Below are 23799 nucleotides of genomic sequence, written 5' to 3'. Positions count from 1 at the left end.
ACAAGTAAAAGAATCAAGTTTTGTTTCAATAATAACTAAGGGTGTCTATCAAGGAAAATGCTGGGGACTGGGTTAGACAGTATTAGTATAGCAGGGCCCAGAAATAAATGAGTGAGTGATTTTTAGAAGAGACTGAGCATAACCTCTTGGCAGTAGGGCTTGCATTTGTACCTATCACCTTTAATATGTTCTAGTTCTTATTTTTGCACTTTCCTATCCAATTCTACATCTTAGCCATTTCTTTTGGTCTTTAGATCTCTACTCAAAATTCTAGGACTCCCTGACTAATCTGAACCAAGTCTCATCCCCACCATCACCCCTTACCCCTATGCCTACAATCCTCATCACTCTCTTAAAGCCTGCCAGTTCCTAAACATGTAATTGTATATAAAAATGGCCTCAATAAATATGTATATATAAACTGTACCAACAGCCATCTCCCAAATACTGGTTTCCAGTCTGGCTTTATCAGAATACCTGGGGTTACTAACAGAAATATATATTCCTAGGCTATACATGAGAGCTCCTAATTTGAATCTCTAGTGAGTAGAACTTAGGATTTTTTTTTTTTTTAAACAAATCTCTCATTCAGATGCGAAGGCAGTTTGGGGCACCTCACAGATAGCAATACTGTCTTCCAAAATACTCATACCCTCAACTCAATTTCCTAACATAAAAGGTAATTAAAAAAAATTTTTTTACATCTTCTTCCCTTGAAGATGCTTTGTCTAAGAAAAAAATGACAAATTATCTAAAAGATAATTTAAAAGAACATACAAATAGATAAATGTTATTAGCAAAATACTGTAAAAACCTCATCGCATTAGGATCGTTCTCATTCAAATGAAAGCTGAGTTCTGAGCCCATTTATCACTGTACTATTTCCTACGGAACAACAAAAAGCAGTAAAAATAAGTCCTAGGGAGAAATATTCCAGTAATTTAAAGGTGTAGGGGTAGTTTTTAAACGATTCTGATATCTATTTGTGGAAAGATAACATATATTTCATTGATTTTTAAAATTTGCTTTTCTGTTTTCATCTTTTAACATCTCTGAAATCAGGATATAACATAAAATTGACAGCATCTCAAAACTAAATTGGCAGCATTTGTTCTTTTTAGCTGTAATAAAATAATAGTGTGTCCTACAACCAGTTAAGATATCTTAGGTTTGATAAAATATTGTAAACACTAATACTCTTATTGTCATCAAAAACAGTTCCTCTAAAAACTCCAGTTAGGAAACAATTTGCTACTCTGGTTTGAATTATATGGTACATGAAAGCAAGGAATGTATTTTTCTTTAAATAAAAAAAATCTATAATCATTAATTTACTACCGCTCCCTCCAAGCTAGTCAGTCTTACAATTAATAACTGAAAAATAAGACCCAATAGAAATACTCAAGAGTGCCATATTTTCCAGGAAATAGTCACTATCTTCCAGGCCTCATTTATAAACCAACGAGTAGATGAGCTCCAAGGCTCCTTTTAGCTCTTAAAGTCTAAGGCCCTATATAACCTTGATTATTTAATTATTAATATTGAGCACACCACGAAGTTTCTCATTTCCTCTTCTCTTCCTGACCCTACTCTGTAGTTCAAAATTAGCAGGTCATAAGAAAGTGGTCAATAGGTTTATTTCGTTTGTCAAACTGTGATATTAAAAGATGAGGCTTAAAAAAGGCAAAGTAGATCTTACTGGGGAATAAGATGTTGAAAATCCATCAGTACTTCTGAGAGTGTACCTGAGAGGATCACCTTAAACTACTTTTTGTTATTAAAACACTATAACTTTATCATGATCATCATCTGCTATGAATGTTTCCAAAAAAATTGGCAGATTATCAATTTGACTTCCAAGACCTATTTTGATGCTTTTTATTTTTAACCTTTTCACACTGTGTTATTAAAGAAGGAAAGAAGGGGAGGGAGGGAGGGAGGGGGGAGGAAGGGAGGTAGGGACGCGAAGGGAGGAAGAAAGTTAGCAGTAATATCTGCTTAATGTGTACCCCTAAGAAGCTCCTCAGTGGTCATGATTCATCTTTACATCTCTATTGCTTAGCAAACTGCCTCACACAAAGGGTTTCTGAAGTGGTAATATTCAAGTACAGATATTATCTAGTGAATCCTAATTTATAATAGGTCAATTGATAATATTTAGCTTTGACATAATTAAGCTGAACTCACTAAAAAAACAATTTGTTAGCATAATTTAAAAGCTCACAGTTAACTTTACCCTAATACTTGCTCAAAGGACATCCTTATAAACTAAAATGGTTGTTTCCTCAAAATTCTAGAGGATAATTTTTAAAACAGAATAAAGTAAGTATACAACAAGCACCTAAACTTTTGTAGGTTCTTAGTCTTGCTTTACTAGGGGGGGGAAAATGGGATGCTGTGGGGGAAGACAGTAAGGCTCAGTAGATTTCCGAGAAGGCAGCTAAGTAAGGTAGACAATTTTTTAAAACTCTGGATTGAATGTTACAGAGAGTAATTTCATTGTTTTTAAAGGCCAGGTACAGCTTTTGCTGGAAACAGATGAAAAGATCCTAACCCAAGAAGACAAAGATAAAATGTGTAGTTTGGGGATTTGCAGTTCTGCTCTAACAACGGAAATTCATAAGATAGACCTCAACATGCTTTCCATAAAATATCATCACACCCTTATACAATAATACCCTATCATTCTGCTAAACTATGGAAAATAAGTTGCTGGCTGTGTGATGATCAGTTATTAAGTATATTAAGTCAGTAGTTATTCATGTAGCTCAAAACTACTAAAGTAAAATTAAAAGGGCACCAGAAAGCAAGCAAGCAATGATAATTACTCCAAGCAACTACTGCCCCTTTCTGTCTCCGGTGAAAAATTGCCTGAGTTGCTTAAATAATGAAGAATCTTTTTTCAACATTAGAAACCTATTTGGTATTAAAAAAAAAAAAAAAAAAACGGTAACAAAGAAAAGCAGCACAGAACCTCTGCAACTTTTAAATTTCTAAGATGTCAAACAACTTTTTCCACTGGTTTAGTTTTATAAAGTCTCAGATTTAGACAAATCCATTCTAAAACTAAAATATATTTTGAAATAAATTTCATTACTTTCTAGCTATCTGTGTCATGGGTTCTTTTCCTTTATTAGTATAGAAGACTGACTATATCTTAATTTTAGTTGCCATTAAATTTTACTTGAGGTTGATGAAAAAGAACTGGCAATGCCAGGTACATCTAATATTATAAATACAATAAAATCCTGTGATAAAGAACCCTATAACAAATGTAAATGTTGGTACAATGTGATTGGCAATTGGTTTCTGTCTTCTGGCCAGGCTTACATTCTTAAATGGGGGCACTAAAATTCTTATTTTCTGTGGAGGGAAGGAGTGAACAAAAAGCAACCCATCTGGAGAAACAGGGAGCTAGAAGGTGGGTACCTGTGTTCTCAGTATTCACCCAATTCAGTCTCCCTGGATTGTGTTGATAATACAGGCACCATTAATTACAAGATTCCTGGAATAGTTGCTGTTTTCCCAGAAGTTCCAACCAACTCCAAGGCCCAGTGTAGTCCATATGTATATGTAAGTAGGAAGAAACTACCACCATCAGGCAGTGCCAAACAGGGACCTTCTGAGTGACCCTGAAGGAACTCCTACCAGCAGCATGCACCACCTGCCCGGGTCACTTCATTAACCTCACAATAATGCAATACTCAACTTCACAGTATGGCATTTTTAGACACCACTTATTATTTCATGGTGTGGTTTTATTCTACCATTTCTCCCCATTAAGACTTGACATTCATACTTATTATTGGGTATCTCCACAACCCCCTTGCTTCTGTGCTCTGCAACATCCACTTCTCTTCTGAATGACAAAACTTTGGGGTTAGTTGTCAAGATTTAGAAAATTTATTCTTTTTCAAAGAGAGAGTGATCATGACACAAGACAATCAATATTTTGTGGAACATTTATGAACTTGGACAGGAGCAACAAAAATATAGTACTTACATTTACAATAAAAAAGTCCATGTGTTCCTATACTATATAATCATATACATACATTTTCCCCCCAAAGAGTCACTTATAAAATGAATTCACTGAACTGTATCACAGTCTCCCCATCATTAGGTATTCAATCTAGTACTAATTTTTAAACAGTAGCCCAACTTACCCGGACGAGTGCATCATCTATGATATGGTCACGTCTGACTTTGAGTCTCAAATATGGATTCAACTGCTGTCCTTGAACTAAGCTGTAGAGAACAGTGATTCTTCGTTCACTGTACATGCGAATTCTATTGTCATAATACAATCCCAAATTCTTTGTGACAGCATTCAATATAAAGGGACATGTCATAAAAGAGAATTTGTTCTCTGTTTCTACTTTGAAAAAAGTATAATCTTTATCCATTTCTAGAACATCATTCAGTGGTTCATTAATAAACTCTTCAAAAGGGATAAGTGGTTTTCGACAATCCAGAGTTTTAACAGCAAGTTCAGTTTCTAGTGGGTCCACTCGAGGACCTTTCTTGTTCCTTCTTTCTTCTCCCAATAGCTCCTGAAGTGTCAATTCACTGGACTCAGGAATGGGCTCTTCATCATCTTCTTCATTATGATTTGTGTCCACTTCCCCTCCCACTACATTTGCATAGTAAACCATTTTCAAGCACTTGGAAGCAGCAACAATAGCATCATCATCGTTCACTAGATTTCGATTGTTAAAGTCAGTGCTTATGACTTTGTATGTAATTAGTTGCTGAAACGTTTCCATCATTCTCCGAATCTGGTCTGCACTGTATTTAGACCACAGTCTGACCAGTTTTCCTTGGGCTGCAAGGGGTAGCTTACTCATTGCTTTGCAAAACAGTGGCAAAGCCATTTCCAGATATTCAGGACTGTGGAGATTTCTATTCTCCATGACAATAATGAATAAATTCAGATAATTAGGATCTCGGGAGTATACATTGTGATATGTCAAGTCACATTCCACATTAGGTGACAAATACACAAGTGCATTGAGAAAGGCAGTTTCTATTTTTTCATTAGAGAGCAATCTGGTGTAGACCCTTCTAATGGCCTCAATATCCACAGACACATCATCAGGACCTAATTTTTGTAAGTTGTTATCTCCTTGTGAGCTATCACTTATCCTTGAGGAAGATGCTTCTGAATCTTCTTCCATAGCTGCAGCAGAACATGCAGCTTTTTCCTTTTCATCTTCATCTTTGTCTTCATCCTTTCCTTGAAGAGATTTCAGTTCTTCCTTGGTGTGTTGTTTGACTTTCCGAAAGCTTTGTACCAATGCCTCAGCACTAGAAAAAACTCTTCCAATAACACGAATTAAAGGGGAATAATCCTCCCTCTCTCTACATAATTCTAGAATTTCATATACCGTCTCTTCTGTTAGGTAAGTCACATCTAGAAAATTAGGAAAAAAGAGAACATTTATTTTCATAATATATATGTATGTTTGCTTTCTTTAAATAAGTTCTAGTGAAAAATAAAATCACCAACCATGTTGCAATAAATACCATTTATGATTTACAACTCTTTTAAAAAGTATCTTAATACTTAGGTTCAACCAACAAAATATGCTTACTTATTTTTTCAATGTACTACTAACAACTTTACTCATTGTTTTATATTCTACATATATTCTTATATATAGCTTTTAATGAGCTCAAGCTCTTTTCACAATGATGGTATATATTAACGTGCAGTTTTAACTGTAAATATGAACCAAGATATGATGTGCCGACTCATCACAATATACCGCTTACAACTTCGCTTTATTTTAGAGCAGAAACACCACTATTTTTCTGAGAGGTTTCTTTCTTATTTCACTACTCTGCTTTCAAAAGACTAGGAAGGCAAGGTTTTAAGAAAGATTTCTTCAGAGTCCTCTTTTGGAAATAGCCCTTGTCCTAAAACCAGACTAGTTCCTTTCTGAGTCTTAAGTTTTTTTTCAGGGTGGCCATTCTGTGGGTGACCGAGAAGGATTCAGGTATCATTTCCCATAAGGTCTGAAGTTGACAGACACTGCCATCTGCAGCCAGGTTGGAATAAATCTTACACAGTGACAGGAAATAGTTACAAAGCAGTGAAAACAATAGGGTGGGAAGAAGACAACTTATGAGCAGACAAGTGAAACAGACTACTATGTAGTCACCAAAATCTGTTTCCTCTCCTTCCTGGGCACAGAGTTGGACACATTCTCCAGCTTTCCCAGCTTTCTGAGATAAGTGCTACTTTCAGGCTAATGCTTTTCTCCTTCTGGCTAATGGGATGATGCCTCCAGGATGGTTCTGAAAATCGTGTTAAAGATAGTGCCATTACAGCTGCAGCTCTGAATGACTGCATGAACCAGAACTCTCTGCCAATCTAAAATATTATGGCTGTTAGATGAGCTAGAAACAAATTTCCACTGTTTGTAATAAGCTAGTATTCTTTCTGGGGTCTACTTAATATTGTATTCTAGCTGATCCTTACAAGTAGAGAAGCCTTTCATTTTCCCCATCTTGCCTTCAGAGTCTTTAAAATACAAGTAATGACCATCTCCCCCTAAGCTGATATATTACCACTGTTTCTGCAGCTTGTAGTATTTAAATCCATGGGAGTTTTATTATGATTTTCTATTATATCCATTCTTCCCCATAAAGAAATAACATCATAAAAGGCAAAAATGACAGGAGGCCCTGAAAGGCCAGACTGAATATAAATTTATTACACATTTTCAGTTACCATAATGTTAACAAATTAAAATTCTAATGAAATCACAGAAGAAACAAAGAAGAAGAGAATACTTCAAGGACTTTTTGAGATAAAAATCTCTGGAGCCATGGGCAGTTGCAGCGGTGAAAGAGTTTGTTGCAGTTTGCTGGAATTCATTTTACTTCCTTCTCATATCTGTCTTTAAATATAGTAGCTTAGGCCTCCACTGTCAGCTTTTGCCATTAGACTTTTTACATTTGTTATTATTCACTTTCAGACAAAACGAGATAAACCTATACCTCCCATTCTCTTTAACAACAAAATTTAAATCTATACATATACTCCCTTAAGAGGAACGGAGTAAGTTTGGAGGTTACAGAATGCATGAGTGCTTAAGGTGAGTGCCACTGCATGAAATACATTAGAAAAAGAAAGAAAAACTCCATGTGTTCCTTCTCTTTCACTTTTCTTACTCGAGAAGAAAATACAAGCACACACACAAAAATGAATTTTAACATGCTGTTTTCTAAAACTCCAAGTTCTCATCTTACTCAAATGTTGATTTATTTTGTGCAGTTTAATATGAGCTTCCATAATGTTTGACTTTTTTCAAAGAAGTTACCGAGTACAATGATTGGAGTGAAAAACAATGTAAAACATTCAAACTCAAAGAGTAGTAAATCCCAATGCTTGGGAACATCATACAACAGGCAATGTGTTGATTTAACACCTCATATCATAAAACTCCCGGGCACTTACCATGAGTTTCAGCTACAAAAAAAAAAAAAAAAGAAGAAGAAGAAGAAGAAAAAAACTAACAATTTTAAAATTAAAATTAGCTTAGCTATAATGCACTCACCCTCATGATGTTATCAAAAAAACTCAAAAAGAACCAAACCCACCCTACATTCTCTCACTTATTTTCTGAGATAAGCCTACATAATTACAAAATTTCACCTACCAAAGCTGAGAAATATACCCCAATAACACTATTTTTTGTTATGGCTTGCATGAATATTAGATTACTAGATATAAAATAAAATGTTTTAACAGTCACCAATTTATTGCATACAATAAACAGGAGCATAAACGATTGTATTTTAAATGAAAATACAGAAGTAAAAATATTTCAATCCTGTAGTCAAATGACTACATTAATAAAAGAAGTGAAAACAGCCTTTAAACAGAAGATAACCAAATTTCACTTTACAAATCAATTCTAATAGCAAAGAAAAGAATGAATGCTCTGGGCAGAGATAATTCAAAAACCCTGAAAAGGGTGTGTGTGTGTGTGTGTGTGTGTGTGTGTGTGTGTGTGTGTGTGTGTGTGTGTGTGTGTGTGTGTGTGTGTGTGTGTGTGTGTGTGTGTGTGTGTGTGTGTGTGTGTGTGTGTGTGTGTGTGTGTGTGTGTGTGTGTGTGTGTGTGTGTGTTCCCTAATGACTATAAAACATGTCTGGTATTACTCAAAGTACTCAAATGTTTGACAGGTAAGACTAACCGATTACTAAAAGTATATGAAACGTCTAATGACCAACCACAAGATCTCATTCTCAACTAACAGAAAGTTGAGTAATGCTGGGAAATACCCCAAAACTTTTGTGTCCTGATTAATAGCAGTTTAGTTTACATGGCTGTATCAACTTAAATTTTCTATTGTGATTACTTCTAACTTCAAAGCAAGTGCTATAATTGTTCTGTATCTGAAATGTGATCCTCTGAAACTGCTCTCTTTCCTCCAGCTCTCTAATATATCTGGGCAGACACTTTAGGCTGCCTAACTCCAAATCTATTCACCACCTTTACCCCAACATGCCATTGTGATAGAAACTGAAAACTAAACACTAGTATTCCAATCCTCACTTGCATTGGGGGACGGTATGTGACACAGGTCTGCCAGTGACCTAAGTGGAAGCCTACTGGTGGACTTCTGAGTATTTGTTTTCCTGATAAATGAGACAAATATGGCTAACTCATACTTTGAGTAGAAAAAAAAATCATTTATTCTTATTAGCAGATGTACAAAATAAGCCAACTAATATCATTTTCAAATTACCCAAGCAAAGACTATACAGGTCTCCATAAATTATAAAACTGTCCTTCAAATTTAAAAAAAAAAAGTGTTTACTAATATTTTGAGACCACTTTTCATACAGGCCAGTAAAAATTATCGAACTGTGGAAGAAATAAAAATGGAGCACCCCAAATAAAGAGCTTTTGTCATTTTGAATTAACTATTCAGATATGTTATTTTACAGGAAAGAGAACAAATGATATATTTTGTCTGTTAACTCTAAGAAGATGTATTGGTAAAACAATATTACTGACAAAAGTCTTAATCCCTTTAATCAAAAGAGTGACAGCCTTGTCATCAAATACTTAAGCAGAGGATAATTTTAGAGTCATGTAGATAATCCTATCTTCATTGTGTCAAATGGACCCTTATACTTGTAATGAACACATATAAAATTTCTTAATATGATTCCTACCTCTGCTTTTATATTTGCTTCATAGTAAAAGACAATACAAAATGCAAATGGTTAGTGAACGAGCAGCTTCCAAAAACCGAACCACAAAAATACCAAATTTTATCACACCACGAATCTAATCTTTGGTCCTTGCTACCAGACTGTCAACACCTTCTTTTATGGGTCATAACTCTTTAAGAACGAATCCTTAAGGTTTGTTCTATTCAGGATATTTAGGCATCTTCTGCTAAACTTCAGTAACCTCTTCCTGAAGAGTGTGAAACTGCTAACTGGGAGCTTATTTCGCACTATTTTAATTGGAAAAAATTATAATATGTTCTTATGAGACCAGGCCCCCCCAAAAAAAACAAAAACAAAAAACACCTAATTTCTTAAAATATAACCAGAACATAGTAACTATCTATTATAAATAACTATCCAGTTAGGACATAGGACATTCTGTTTCCTAATCATCAAATAATAAAGTTGTTAACAAAGAGTTGCCTTGCATGCAGTAAATATGGCTTATCTTACAGATAAGCAGCGTTCTAGACCCACGCACCCTCTGTTGGCATGACATGCTCTTCAGAACATCTTCAAGTGATTCTGACATTCTACTAATTCTACATAAAATGTACTAATACTTTATTCACATGGTGTTTTGTTTAAAATGTTAAACTGAGTTTTTCAGACATAAATGTAAATTAGTTAAAAAACATTGCATTTTGAAATATAAACATTCATTAACGTTTGAGTATCAATAAAAGGAGGTACTCTACTGAGAAAACAATAAATGAGACATTTTTGTATGACATACCTGTATATTTTATAATATATGTGTTTTTGAAAAATACTCTTAATCTATAAAATTTTAAACTTAAATTCTTATGCGAAAAGAGTTTGGGGCAGACTATTCAACACCTTAAACTTTGTAACTACAGCTAACATATATAATTAACACTCGAAATAAAAGTACTAGTGCAGTTACTATATTTATAATTCCTAGTAAAAATATACTATAGTAAATACAGATGTTGCAGGAAAAAGGGGGCAGGGGGAAAGAGTGTCGTATATTGGAAGAAAGTACAATGAACTGCTAAATTATATAGACTTGAGCTTAAACAGTACACAAAGACTGGGGATAATCACCCAATAAGTACCTCTAAAATGAACCACATAGCCAAAAAGAAGATGGGTACATCCATCCTGTACTATAACCCCCAAATGGCTTGCTGCCTTCAACTGTGGCAGCACATCCTACATTCACAGTAACAGTTGTTCTTATGGTGTACACTTGCTGGGGAAATATGTATAATGCAACTTCCACATTAACATATTGACAACGTTCACTTATTTATCTAGTGTGTGAGCTAATTCATGGAATAGAAATATTCGTGCAATAAAGCTGCAATAAAGTTATGAAAACAGCTTTATTATGGAAACAGAGTAGAAGCTATTAACACAATTCCATTTCACTAATTAATTTAAACTTGATTCAAATGACGTTACTGAAAACTTCAGAGGTAGTATCTAACTTCTATATATTCTAAACAAAAAGCTTCCTCTTTTAAAATACAATTACCTCTGGCAGGACTGTCAGTCATTCAAAAATCTGATTAACTTGTTTCTAATACCGATTTGCCTTCACTGGGAGAAAGAAAGCTTGAAGTTTATTAAAAAGAAAAAAAGTTTTAAAAGTTTTGGAATACAGGATCATTTAGAAAGAAAAATAAGGCTTGGGTAAGACTACCATTGTTAGGTAATGATTCTTGGCAGTATGAGTGTGCCAAATGCCTGGGAGAAGGTGAGCAGGATACAGGAAGAATACATTAGGAAGAAAAATTGATTATTTCTCAGGTAACTATTAATAACATTTTGCCTTGCCTTCAGAAACAGAAAAAGATCACTGATTCCTCTTTCTGCTACTTCCACTGTATAGTGCTCGGGTTCCAAAATGCATGCCAGATATTTAGTCCAGCCATTCTAACATCTAAATGACTTTGTGGCCTAGTTTAAGTTATTAACTACTACTTAATACATTTTTCCTAGTGGAAAATATTTAAAATTTCTAATCAATCCATTAGCAAAGGAACTTTTGGGAATATAATCTGCTTCTAATTAGAGATCATCGGAACAGTAAAATAGAGTGAAATCATTAACTCAGTTATTAGTTCTGTCCTCTATCACAATAAAAAATCGATTCCACTATACTATCATGTCCTAAGGTCACAAAATGAGACAAAAAAAAGCAAACTGCAACACCTCACACATTTTGAAAATCTCCAATGTGGTTTTCAGTCCAAAATTCTCAATTAAAAATAGAACATCTTACCTTTAAAATCATCTCTTGCTCCTTGTCCATCCTTCTTGTTCATTTTCACGTCAGAGCAGTTGTTAGGGGCACCTTTAGAGTTTTCAAGGTAAGCTGAGCTTGCTCCTTTCTTGGAGGGATGAGGATCACAGAGTTTTGCATTAATCTTATAAAGCTCAAGGGCTTTAATAGCTGCTGCATTGTTATCCATACGACGAAAAGTTGGACAGGAAGCACAAAACTCATTCGTGCAGGCCTCATTTCCACAGCCCTCAGTTAACTGGTGGTAGTAGCGTTCTATTAGATGTTTTGCAGCTGCTCGCTTCCTGTACCAAACATTCAAACAATAAGCACAGTGATTAGTAGAGCTCTCAGGTACAAAGCTCAACAGATCATCAGCAAGGCAGAAGTTAGTCAAGCACTGAAGTAATAAACCTGCATATTAATATGAGGTATAGAAAATGGAGATACACTATTTATACAAAACTTTTAACTGGTGAAATATTTGATACTTATTTCCTAAGACATATGATAAAGAATACCAATGCTTGTCAAAAATCATTGTTTTAATAGAATATGCTTTCCTTTGGTTTGGGGCGCAGTGGAGGGGCGCTTGTTTGATGTGCTTCAATTGTTTAGCACCACAGCTGAAAATCACAAGTTTTATGACTAAGAGTTTTAGTATTTTATCACTTTAAAAATTAACATTAAGAAAATGAGAGTCTATTTAAAGTATCAATCCAGCTTTCCTTTATATAATCACCATTTTGTTTCAACAGTCTGTAAATATTTGACTTATAGTTAACACAGAACTTCTATGTGGAACAAAGAAGGACACCCCCCCCCATTATCTACTATGTGGGAGATTTAAAAAGAAATTTATAAATAAAATATCCAAACCTTATGTTATATTATAAGAAAGTGGCTCAAAACATACAATTTTGAACCCAAAAGGTATCATTAAACTTCCTCATTAATACCATGTCATAGGAACATGGAATATTTTAAATTCCTTTTAGAGCAAAATCTTATATTCTTCTTACTTTGTGAACATAAAGTATGTGAATTAATGTTCCATTATGGCTGTTCTAGCAGACCTAGGAAGGATACTGAAGAAGGGGTTATTTCATCAAGCAAGAAGCTGGACTACATTTCTATCTCTATGGCTTATTCCAACTCTTAAGATCTATACTTCTACTATTGATGATATGAGATCACCATAACTTGAGTAGTCTACTGGATCCAAAAAAACATAATTCATAGCTATTCCTTTTGTTTCCAAATAGACATACAGGAATAAAAACTACAAATAATCAAAACAATTTAAAAAATAATTTACCTAATTTAATTCTCAAAGTGTTCCTACAATGATCTCACAAACATGTAGGACTAAGTGGCAAATGGCATTAGAGTTTACATCTTGTTAATCGTGAGATACATCTTGTTAATCATGAGATACATCTTGTTAATCATGAGAAACTGAACAACTAACAAGAAGACAAATAAGGGACACACTAATAAGTCAAATTCTGTCTCAAAAGTAGGACTCTGTCTCTAAACTATCAAGGTAAGTGACAAACAGTAATAACTCAAACACATTCAATTCATTCTGGTGCTCTGTTTTTCATATGTTCCATGCAAATTTACCACTCAATGCATGCGAACAGAGAAAAAAGAAAAACCCACAAAACGCACTTAGATATTTTATTATATGTATAAACAATTCCACTCCTGAAAATTAAAACATACTATTTCAGATATATCACTGCGCAAAATACTAAGTGACAACATGTGAAGAAAAAGAAATATGGAATTTATAAGGTTTATACCATACACTGCTATTCTTCTTCCAAAATGCAATAGCTTTCCCTAGTGAGAATGTAAATAAGTATGTATTTCCTTTCTGGAAGAAAATTATGAACTTTTATCAAAAGTCTTAAAAATGAATCAGAGGATGAACTATATGAATCAAAGATCCCATTTTGGGTGAAAATAATAGAGGACAATTTTGTTTCTACAAAACCTGGAAAAAAATTGACATGCCCAAAAATAGATTACTAAAATGAACTGAAAACCATTCACACAATGGGATAAACAAAAATTATCAAGATATGAATTTGGCATAGATCACTAATTGATCTTTTAATTGTAAAAGTCTGTTACAAAGTACTGTCATATGAAGCCATTTTTATTTCAAAGTGTCAACAGTCATTTCCCTGAATAATGTGATTGAATGAGTTTTTTAAATTATTCTATCATTTTGTTTGCAATTTATTTTTTCTATAACATGTTATTATATATTAAAATTAATGAATATGAAAGGGGAAAATGTTAGTGGTTTCAAAACTTCATATACGTGATTTGAATGGCCTCAGGGTTTACTAAATTGTCCGTATGAGTTTTTAAAGATTAATTTCAAAAATCAAAATACCAAAACAGTCTAGCTATTTTTCTTATTGTCCTAAAAAAACAAACAAACCAAAAAAATACCGGTCATACACATAATGCTTCTGAATGTAATACATAAACAAGTGTGAACATTAAAAACAGAACAAGACTGAGAAATCAGAAAACCGGCTTTAAGAATCAAAGTAGGTGTACTATCTGAACAACTCTGGACCTCAGTTTCCCATCTTTAAGACTCCTTTCAGTTCTAAATCTGTTAATAGGGAGGTGAGCAAGGAACTATCATTTGTTGAATGCCTGGTAACATACTGGACACACTGCAAGGGACTTTTACACAGGTTATCTCATCTGAATCCCATGACTTTGAGGATGATCTTCAGTCCACAGCCAAAAAAGGAGACAGAACTGAAAGAGTCAAATCACATATCCAAGGTCGCACAAAGCAAAGTGCAGAACTAGGATGAGAGCAGGAGTCCAGAGGTCTTCTGGCTTCAGAGTCTAAGTCGTTTCTACTATATTGTCTTAAGAAGGTGATACATTTCAAAATAATTCTTAACAATAGTAGTACTAAAAACTTTTATGGAAAAAAAATCCCATAAATAATGTGTAATTGAAAAAGTAAAATGCCTTCTGAAAAATCATAATTTGAATCTCAAATTTATGCATATCTGGTATCACACAAAACACAAAAGTTTCTTGAGGAACAGGTAGCACTATATTCTGTAAATTTAATATATCTATAATTTGTTGAAGACCTACGTGCTAGGCTTACAGATGTTCTTGCTTTAGACGACAATAAACCCTAGAAGTTAAAAGCTCACACTCTGAGGCCAGATTGCCCAAGTTCACATGCTGGCTCCGTCACTTAATAACTATGTGACCTTGCATGAGTTTACTTAACTTCCTGTGTCTCAGTTTCCTCATCTTAAAAATGATGGCATACAGAATTATTATGGCTGTGAGAGAATTAAATGAGTTAATATATAAACACTGCATGGCACATAGTAAGCACCATTAACTTATGGCACATAGTTAGCCACCATTTATTGTTACAATTTTTATTAGCATCCTCACAAGTGTATGATTAGCTATATTAACCTGCATTCTGCTGATGCTCAAAGCTGTTACCTAACAAGTCACATATCTAATAAGAGATCTGAACCCAGGTTTGACTCAAAACTTGGGCTTTTAATACCACTAAGGGTAGATTTAATATAAAAGTAGCCCCCTCTATTTGATCTGCTTCGCTGCCCCAAGACTTAGAAACGGCAGCTAGACTGATGAAACAGGACTGAAAGGAGGCCAAGACAGAACCTCCGTGTTATTAGTGGAATCAACCACACCAAGCATTTTTCTTCTTTCCTCACTTCAGTGACACCTTGAATTACCTGTATATAATTCTGTATCCCCATCTAATTTAGAGCACATAAAAAAGCCTCTACATTGGGAATATGTACACTAATAATGACATTTTGGTAAATAACCTGTACAAGATAAAACCCTATACATCGAGTTGCCAAATCATAGGTTATGGACCAAATCTAGCATGCCACCTATTTTTTTATAGCTTGTTTGGTTTTTAAATTTTAAATGGTTGAAAAAGTCAGTATAAGAATAACATTTTGTGACATGTAAAAATTACATGAAATTCAAATTTTAGCATCCACAAAGTCTTACTAGAACACAGCCAAGCTCATTCATTTACATATTGTCTACTGCTGTTTTCATATTACAACAGCAGAGCTGAGTAGTTTTAACAGAGACTGTACAGCCTGCAGAGCCTAAAATAAATACCACCTGGCCTTTACAGAAAAAATTTCCCAACTCTTAATTTAGAGACTGTGCTTTCTGCCCTCCAGTGACACTTCCATCCAATCACATGGCCTCCTACTCTTTCTTTTCCCTCAGCAAATCATTTTATGCAGTAAAATGTATAACTCCCTCAAGTATGATTTCAAAAAAGAAAGGAAAGAGGGAAAAAGAAAGATAAAGAAGAGATGAGGAGAGAAAAAGAGGAAGAAAATGAAATAGAAAAAAGGAAAGAAATGAAGAGATGTCTTTTCCCAACGGGGTCCCTTTAGTGACACCTTATCTGTCATTCAAAACTACCCCAAGAGGGGCTATGGCTAACTTTCTATAATTTCCTCACATCTCACTGCCTTTTCTTCTATGTAAAAAACAAACCAAGTATTATACTTTATAATATACTGATTTTTTATAAAGGGATTTTTTCTTATCAAGTCAAGTGAAACCATTTAGTGATAGCGCTCTCAACGCTCTTGAGATTACTTACACAGGTAATACTTTCCATTGACTTCTTTTATTTCTATGACTGAATCAATGAGACAGTCCTACAAATAAATGTTCTGTGGAATAATAATATGGAGAGCCAGAGTTACTCTAGAAAACTTGGTGGAAATCTTTTAAAAATGGTTTCACCTTAGGGGGAAGTGTACTGATGTCAGCAATTAACTTTGAAATGTATGGGGGAAAAAAGATGGATTGATAAATAGAAGGGTGGATATATGATAAAGCACCATAAATATTAAAGGTAGAATCTAGATGACAGGCATATGGCATCAACTGTGCAATTCTTTCAATTTACCTGCATGTTTGGAAGTTTTCAAAGTAAAACACTGGGGGAAAATACTGTTGCCATATTGTAACTTTTTAGACAGCAGATCAAATGGCAGAGGAAATGGTTTCAGCCATCAGGGGAGGAAAAGGAAAACCAATGTCAACATCATCAATGGTACTAATACCACATTTGCCGACTCTGTTTTTGGAACAGTCCGGTACTTAACAAAAACAAAAAAACAAAACCCTATAATAATAATGATAAATACAAGAGTTAAACTGTGACCACATTATGCACAGCAACTTAATTTGCCTGTCAAGGAAACAAATACTAGGAAAGTATGTTTAATGTTCCTATACCAATGGCAAACCACTGGAATCAGAACCACTGAAACGGCTGCCAACAATATAAGAGATGGAAGTGGAAAATGATCTTAAATTGAACTTAGTAGGAAGTTGGAAAATAAACAATGAATACAAGAACGAAGAAAATGAAGAAATAAAAATAGTAACTGTCAGGGGACTTCCCTGGCAGTCGAGTGACTAAGACCCCGAGCTCCCAACGCAGAGGGCATGGGTTTGATCCCTAGTCGGGGAACTAAGATCTCGCATGTTGCATGGCGTGGCCAAAAAACAAAAAAGCAACTGTCAGAAAGTGAAGATGTATCAGTGAACAGTGAGCAAACAAGACTAATTATAATACAAAACGACAGAACTTAAAAGAAATAGTAACTGTGACGTGCAACATAAGAACTATTGGTGGAGGAAGTACAGAATAATGAAAAGAGATAAAAAGGCAAAGATCAAAAGAACATGTGAATGTTAAGTAGAGGGGCTTTAATTGAAAATGAAGTCAAATGAAGATGTGAGGAATCAAGAAGCCAAAGATAAAACAGAAAGGGCCCAAGGCTTATATAATCAGTCTATAAAGCTAATAACCACTGCTTACTAGCCTCAAAGAAAGTAGAACAGCTTTGTTCCTTCTAGGATGTTGCCTTTGTAAATCCTCCACCCCCTTCCCCAAAGTTTTATTTAACATAAAAAAATTTTAAGAATGACCAATGTTATCCTAGATAGTATTAGGCCTTACAGAAATAGATCCGACAAAAAAACATCTGTGACACAGCCACGATCAGGTTTAAGGTTGGGTCTATTACAATGGATTTGAGTGAATTATTAGATTATTTCAATTGTGAACTCATTATTACCATGATCCAAACAACAAGCCATTAACTATAGAATAAGATACAGTTTTCACAAAAATAAGTTTTTATTTAAATTGTTATTTTTTTACTGTTAGAAATATGTTTACTGTAATAATAAGTCCTCAGTATTCTTTTATTGAGGCTTTAATCTCAATGCCTAGAGAGTTTGTTATACAGTAAACACTACTGTAGAACTAAATATTTATTCAAAATTACTCACCTTAAAAAAACTTTTTGTTTTTTAAAACAGTGTGACATTTTAGAATGAAGAATAAACAAAATACAAAATATATCCATCCACCTCCCTCCAATTAAGATCCTAAAGGGAAAGGAATACAAAGCACATGTTGGCATTAGTGTAGCGCAACTACTAATTCTCTGTGATGATCATGAAATATGGTCTTTGACTTTTATTTCTGATTCAAAGACAATCAAGACAAAACTTGTACCTTGACTAATTATACATCTGAGTGTCTACCATGGATCAGGCAATATGCTGTAAATTCTGTGATAAAGATCTGGTTGGCTGACTATTTTGCATTCTAGATAGCTGGATCACTCTTATAAAATAATCTTTTCTAGGAGGTTAGGGAGCTGAGAAAACCTTGGAGTTATTTAAAAACTTAAGAGCTTTTATATATATTGTTGAGAAACACCTAGAGTTCTTTCAGTGTTAGGGTGAGAAAATTCTTAAGACTTAACTTTGAATTTATACTAAAGATTATTCAATACACATCAAAGTTAGCTTTGTATAGGTGATAAATGAGCCTATAGGTGCATTCCTATCAACTGAACTGTAGAATTACTACATCTATCTGAACAAAGATAAAAAAACTAACCAGCCAACCAGAAAGGACAGCAGGACGGAGAAAAAAGAAGCACCAGAACTGATTCCCCCACAGAAACTCTGACTTACATGTGATCCCAAAACCTTTTAGGAAACCTCCAAAACCAATTAGAAAGTTGCAGTACCTCAGGCAAGCTCAAAGCCTAAACCAGCCAGAAATGTGTAAGAAAAGTTGTTTCATATCAATTGCCTCAACCCCTCCTCAAACTGGCACAGTTCACAATAGTGATGAAAAGCCCAACTTGCAGCATCACCCTTGGAAACAGAAAAAAAAAAAAAGAGAAGAATTATGTCCAACATTCTCAAGGGGGCTGCCCAAAGAACTACTTTCTGTCTTGCCTAACTCAGAAAACTGATGGAACTAGCATACACTGACTGGATGCCTAGGGAAAACAAAAGACAGTTCTCTGGCTTGCTGTAGCCTCAGAGAACCTTAAGTGCTACAGAAAGACACAAGAGAAGGCAAAAGACTATAAGCTCTTGAAAAAAAACCAATAAACCTCTTCAATTGGGAAACTACAAGCACAAGTCCAGAGAAGATGCACTCCCTAAAAGGTTTTAGAGGTACCAAGAATCTCTAGCTAGGCTGAATGATGGTGATCTTCTCCTCTATGAAGCCAGACCATAAAGAATGGGAGAGAAGCTGTTTTCCAAATGCAAAATCCACATCAATAACAACAAAAAAATAAGGCACATAAAAAAACAGGGAATCATGACCCAGTCAAATGAACAAAATAAAGTTCTAGAAAATAACCTAAAGAAACAGAGCTCTACGAATTAAATGACAAAAAATTCAGCCTAACTGCTTTAAAGAAACTCATAGTACTACAAGAGAACACAAAGAGAAAACTAGATGAAATCATGATGCATGAACAAATGAGAATATCAAAAAATATATATATAAAGAACCAAAGATTCTAGAGTTGAAGAATACAATAAATGAACTGAAAAATTCTCAAGAGGTAATGGCAGATTTGATCAAGCAAAAGAAGAGAATCAATGAACCTGATGGGCAGGTCTTTGAAATTCTTGAGTCAGAAGGAAAAAAGAAGAAAAAGAAAAAAAAAAAAAAAAGAAAAATGAAGAAAGCCTAAGGGACTTATGGGACATCATCAAGATGACCAATATATGCATTAGGGGAATACCAGCAGGAGAAGAGAGAATGAAGCAGACAGCTTATTTGAAAAAATAATGGCCAAATGCCTTCCAAATATGAGGAAGAAAAAAATGGTATCTAATTTTAAGAGGCTCAAAGGACTCCAACTAGGATGAACCGAAAGAGGCCCATACTAAGATGCATTATAATCAAACTATCCAAAGCCAAAGATAAAGAGAAAATCTTGAAAGCAACAAAATGGAAACTACTGGTCATGTACAAGGAAGCTACCACTAGACTATCAGCAGATTTCTCAGTAGAAACCTTCCACACCAGAAAGGAGTGGGACGACATATTCACAGTGCTGGAGAAAAATACCTTCCAACCAAAACACTATTATCTGGTAAAACTGACTTTAAAAATGAAGGGGGGCTTCCCTGGTGGCGCAGTGGTTGAGAGTCTGCCTGCCAATGCAGGGGACACGGGTTCGAGCCCTGGTCTGGGAAGATCCCACATGCCGCGGAGCAGCTAGGCCCGTGAGCCACAACTACTGAGCCTGCGCATCTGGAGCTTGTGCTCAGCAACAAGAGAGGGCGCGACAGTGAGAGGCCCGCGCACGCAATGAAGAGTGGCCCCCGCTCACCGCAACTAGAGAAAGCCCTTGCACAGAAACGAAGACCCAACACAGCCAAAAATAAATAAATAAATAAATTTAAAATGCATTTAAAAAAAAAAAAAAAAATGAAGGGGATATAAAGACCTCCTAGCATAAACAAAAGCTGAGATAGTTCACCACCACTAAACCTGCCTTACAAGAAATGCAAAAGGGAGTCCTACAACTTGAAACAAAAGGACACAAAACACAACATAAAAGCATATGAAAATATAAAGCTTTCTGGTAAAGGTAAATTTATAGACAAATACAGAATCCTGTAATATTGTAATGGTGGTGAGTAAATCACTTTTAATTCAGGTAGAGAGTTAAAATATAAAAACATTTTAAAAACTCAACTATATGTCAACGGATATGAAATATAAAAAGGTGTGATTTGTGTCATCAACAAAAAGGGGAGAGATGTAAAGAAGTAAAGTTTTTGTATGCAGCTGAAATTGTTATCAGTTTAAAATACTTCATTACAACTGTAAGATTTTATGTAATTGCCATGGTAACCACAAAGAAAATACCTATAGAAGATGCACAAAAGAAAGGAATCAAAGCATGTCACTACAAAAAAAAATTAACAAAACACAAAGGAAGGCATCTCAGAGAAAAAGAGGGGAAAAAATAACTACAATATATACAAAAAACAATTAACAAAATGGCAATAGTAAGTTGTTCCCTATCAGTACTTACTTTAAATGTTAATGGATTAAACTCCCAATCTAAAGACACAGATTGGCTAAATGGATTTAAAAAAAGGAAAGACTCAACTATATGTTGTCTACAAGAGAGTTACTTTAGATACAAGGACATACACAAACTGAAAGTGAAAGAACAGAAAAAACATCCTATGCAAATATAACCGAAAGAGGGAAGAGATACATATGATCAGAAAATAAAGAAAATATTTATATATAAGAAAATAAAGTCAAAAACTGTCAAAAGAAACAAAGGACACATTATATAATAATAAAAGGGTCAATTCACCAGAAAAACACTACAATTATAAATATATATGCAGAGCACTGAAACATACTAAGCAAACATTAACAGAATCAAAGGGAGAAATAGACAGTAACACAATTACAGTAGGACATTTCAGTACCTCACTTTCAATAGTAGATATATCAACCAGATAGAAAATCACTTGGGAAACAGAGGACTTGAACATCATAATAAACCAAATGGACCTAACAGACAAATAAATGACACTCCACACAACAACAGCATAATCTACATTTTCTCAGTTGCACATAAAACATTTTCTAGGAAAGAGCACATGTCATGCCACAAAACGAGTCTTAACAAAACTTAAGAAGACGGAGATCATACCAAGTATCTTTCCCAACCACAATGGAATGAAGTTAAAAATCAAAATCAAAAGGAAAACTTGAATATCCACAAATTTATGGAAATAAAACAACATAGTCTTGAACAACCAATGGGTCAAAGAAGAAATCAGAAGAAAAATTAGAAAATATCTTGAGACAAACAACAATGAAACACAACATACCAAAATGTATGGGATGCAGCAGAAGCAGTACTGAGGAAGTTTATAGTGGTAAACAGCCACATTGAAAAAGAAAAAAGACCTCGAATCAGTAACCTAACTTTAGACCTCAAGTAACCAGAAAAACAGACTAACTCAGAAGGAAGGAAACAAAGATTATAGAGAAATGAAATAGAGCAGAGACAACTGAAAAAATAATCAATGACAGTAAGAGTTGTTTTTGGAGAATTTCAAGAAAATCAACAAATCATTTGCTAGACCAAGAAAAAAGAGAAATGACTCAAATAGCAAAATCAGAAATGAAAGAAGAGAAATTATAATTGATGCCACAAAAATAAAAAGAATCATAAGAGACTACTAACAACAAGTATACACCAACAAATTGAATAACCTAGAAAAAAATGAATATATTTCTACAAAAGCCCAGGATAAGATAGCGTCACTGGAGAATTCTACCAAAGATTTAAAGAAGAATTAACACCAATCCTTCTCAAACTCTTTCCAAAAAATGAAGAGAAGGATACACTTCCAAACTTACCTATGAGGCCAGCATTACCCTGATACTGAAATGAGACAGAGCTATGAGACAAGAAAAATACAGGCCAATACCCCTGATGAATATGGATGCAAAAATCAATAAATTACTAGCAAGTAGAATTTGACAACACCTGAAAAGGATTATACACCATCGCCAGGTGGGATTTATTCCTGGAATGTAAGGATGCTTCATCATATGAAAATCAATCAATGTCATACAGCAAATTACCAAAATGAAGGACAAAAATAACATGATCATCTCAACTGATGCAGAAAAAGCATTTGACAAACACCCTTTCAAAACAAAAAGTCAAACTAGACACAAAAGGAAATTACCTCAACATAATAAAGTCCATATAAGCAAAGCCCACAGTCAGTATTATACCCAATGGTGTAAAACTGAAAACCTTCCCTCTAACATCAGGAACAAGGGAAGGATGCACACTCTCACCGTTTCTTTTCAACATAGTACTGGCAATCCTAGTCAGAGCATTCAGGCAAGAAAAACAAATGAAGGCATCCAAATAGGAAAGGAAGAAACAAAATTATCTTTGTTCACAGATGACATGAATATGCAGGAAACCATAAAGATCCCACAAAAAAAATGTTAGAACTAATAAATGAATTCAGTAAAGTTGCAGGATACAAAAATCAACTTGCAAAAATCAGTTGTGGGGCTTCCCTGGTGGCGCAGTGGTTGAGAATCTGCCTGCCAATGCAGGGGACACGGGTTCAAGCCCTGGTCTGGGAAGATCCCACATGCCGCGGAGCGACTACGCCCGTGAGCCACAACTACTGAGCCTGAGCGTCTGGAGCCTGTGCTCCGCAACAAGAGAGGCCGCGACAGTGAGAGGTCCACGCACTGCGATGAAGAGTGGCCCCCGCTCGCGGCAACTAGAGAAAGCCCTCGCACAGAAATGAAGACCCAACACAGCTAAAAATAAATAAATAAATTTATTAAAAAAAAAAATTAGTTGTGCTTCTATAAACTAAAAATGAACAATCTGAAAAGGAAATTAAGAAAATATTCCCATTTGCAACAGCATCAAAAATAAAATACTTATGAACAGACTTAGCCAAGGAGGCAAAAGACTTTTATAGTGAAAATGACAAAAAATTTCTGAAAGAAGCTAAAGAAGACACAAACAAATGGAAAGACAGCCTGTGTTCATGGATTGGAAGACTTAGTTAATGTTGTTAAAAGGTCCATACTACCCAAAGCAATCTACAGATTCAATTCAATCCCTACTGAAATCCCAATGGCATTTTCTCAGAAATAGAAAAAAAAATCCTAAAATTCATATGGAATCTCAAAGGACCCCAAATAGCAAAACTAATCTCGAGAAAGAAAAACAATGTCAGAGGCCTCACAATTCCTGATTTCAAAACATCTTTACAAAGCTACAGTAATTAAAACAGTATGGTACTGGTATAAAGACAAGTCATACAGACCAATGTAACACAACAGAGAATACAG

The 23799-nt window shown here is 34.7% G+C and overlaps 1 protein-coding gene across 5 annotated transcripts in view; it reads right to left on the bottom strand.

Moving 5' to 3' along the window:
• Window positions 1-23799, bottom strand: part of UBE3A (ubiquitin protein ligase E3A) — a 90590-nt gene that overhangs the window by 21317 nt on the left and 45474 nt on the right. For all 5 annotated transcript variants that reach the window (XM_057542021.1, XM_057542022.1, XM_007179117.2 and 2 more), the window contains 2 exons: window positions 11505-11809; window positions 4167-5413 (listed from right to left, as the gene is read on the bottom strand). In XM_057542021.1, coding sequence (XP_057398004.1) covers window positions 4167-5413; window positions 11505-11809 — 1552 coding nt within the window. The remainder of the gene's footprint in view (window positions 1-4166; window positions 5414-11504; window positions 11810-23799) is intronic.

This window comes from Balaenoptera acutorostrata, chromosome 3, assembly GCF_949987535.1.
Source record: "Balaenoptera acutorostrata chromosome 3, mBalAcu1.1, whole genome shotgun sequence".
Classification (NCBI taxonomy): Eukaryota; Metazoa; Chordata; class Mammalia; order Artiodactyla; family Balaenopteridae; genus Balaenoptera; species Balaenoptera acutorostrata.
Note: the sequence above shows the minus strand (reverse complement) of the source record. Positions and strands in the feature narration are given on the sequence as shown.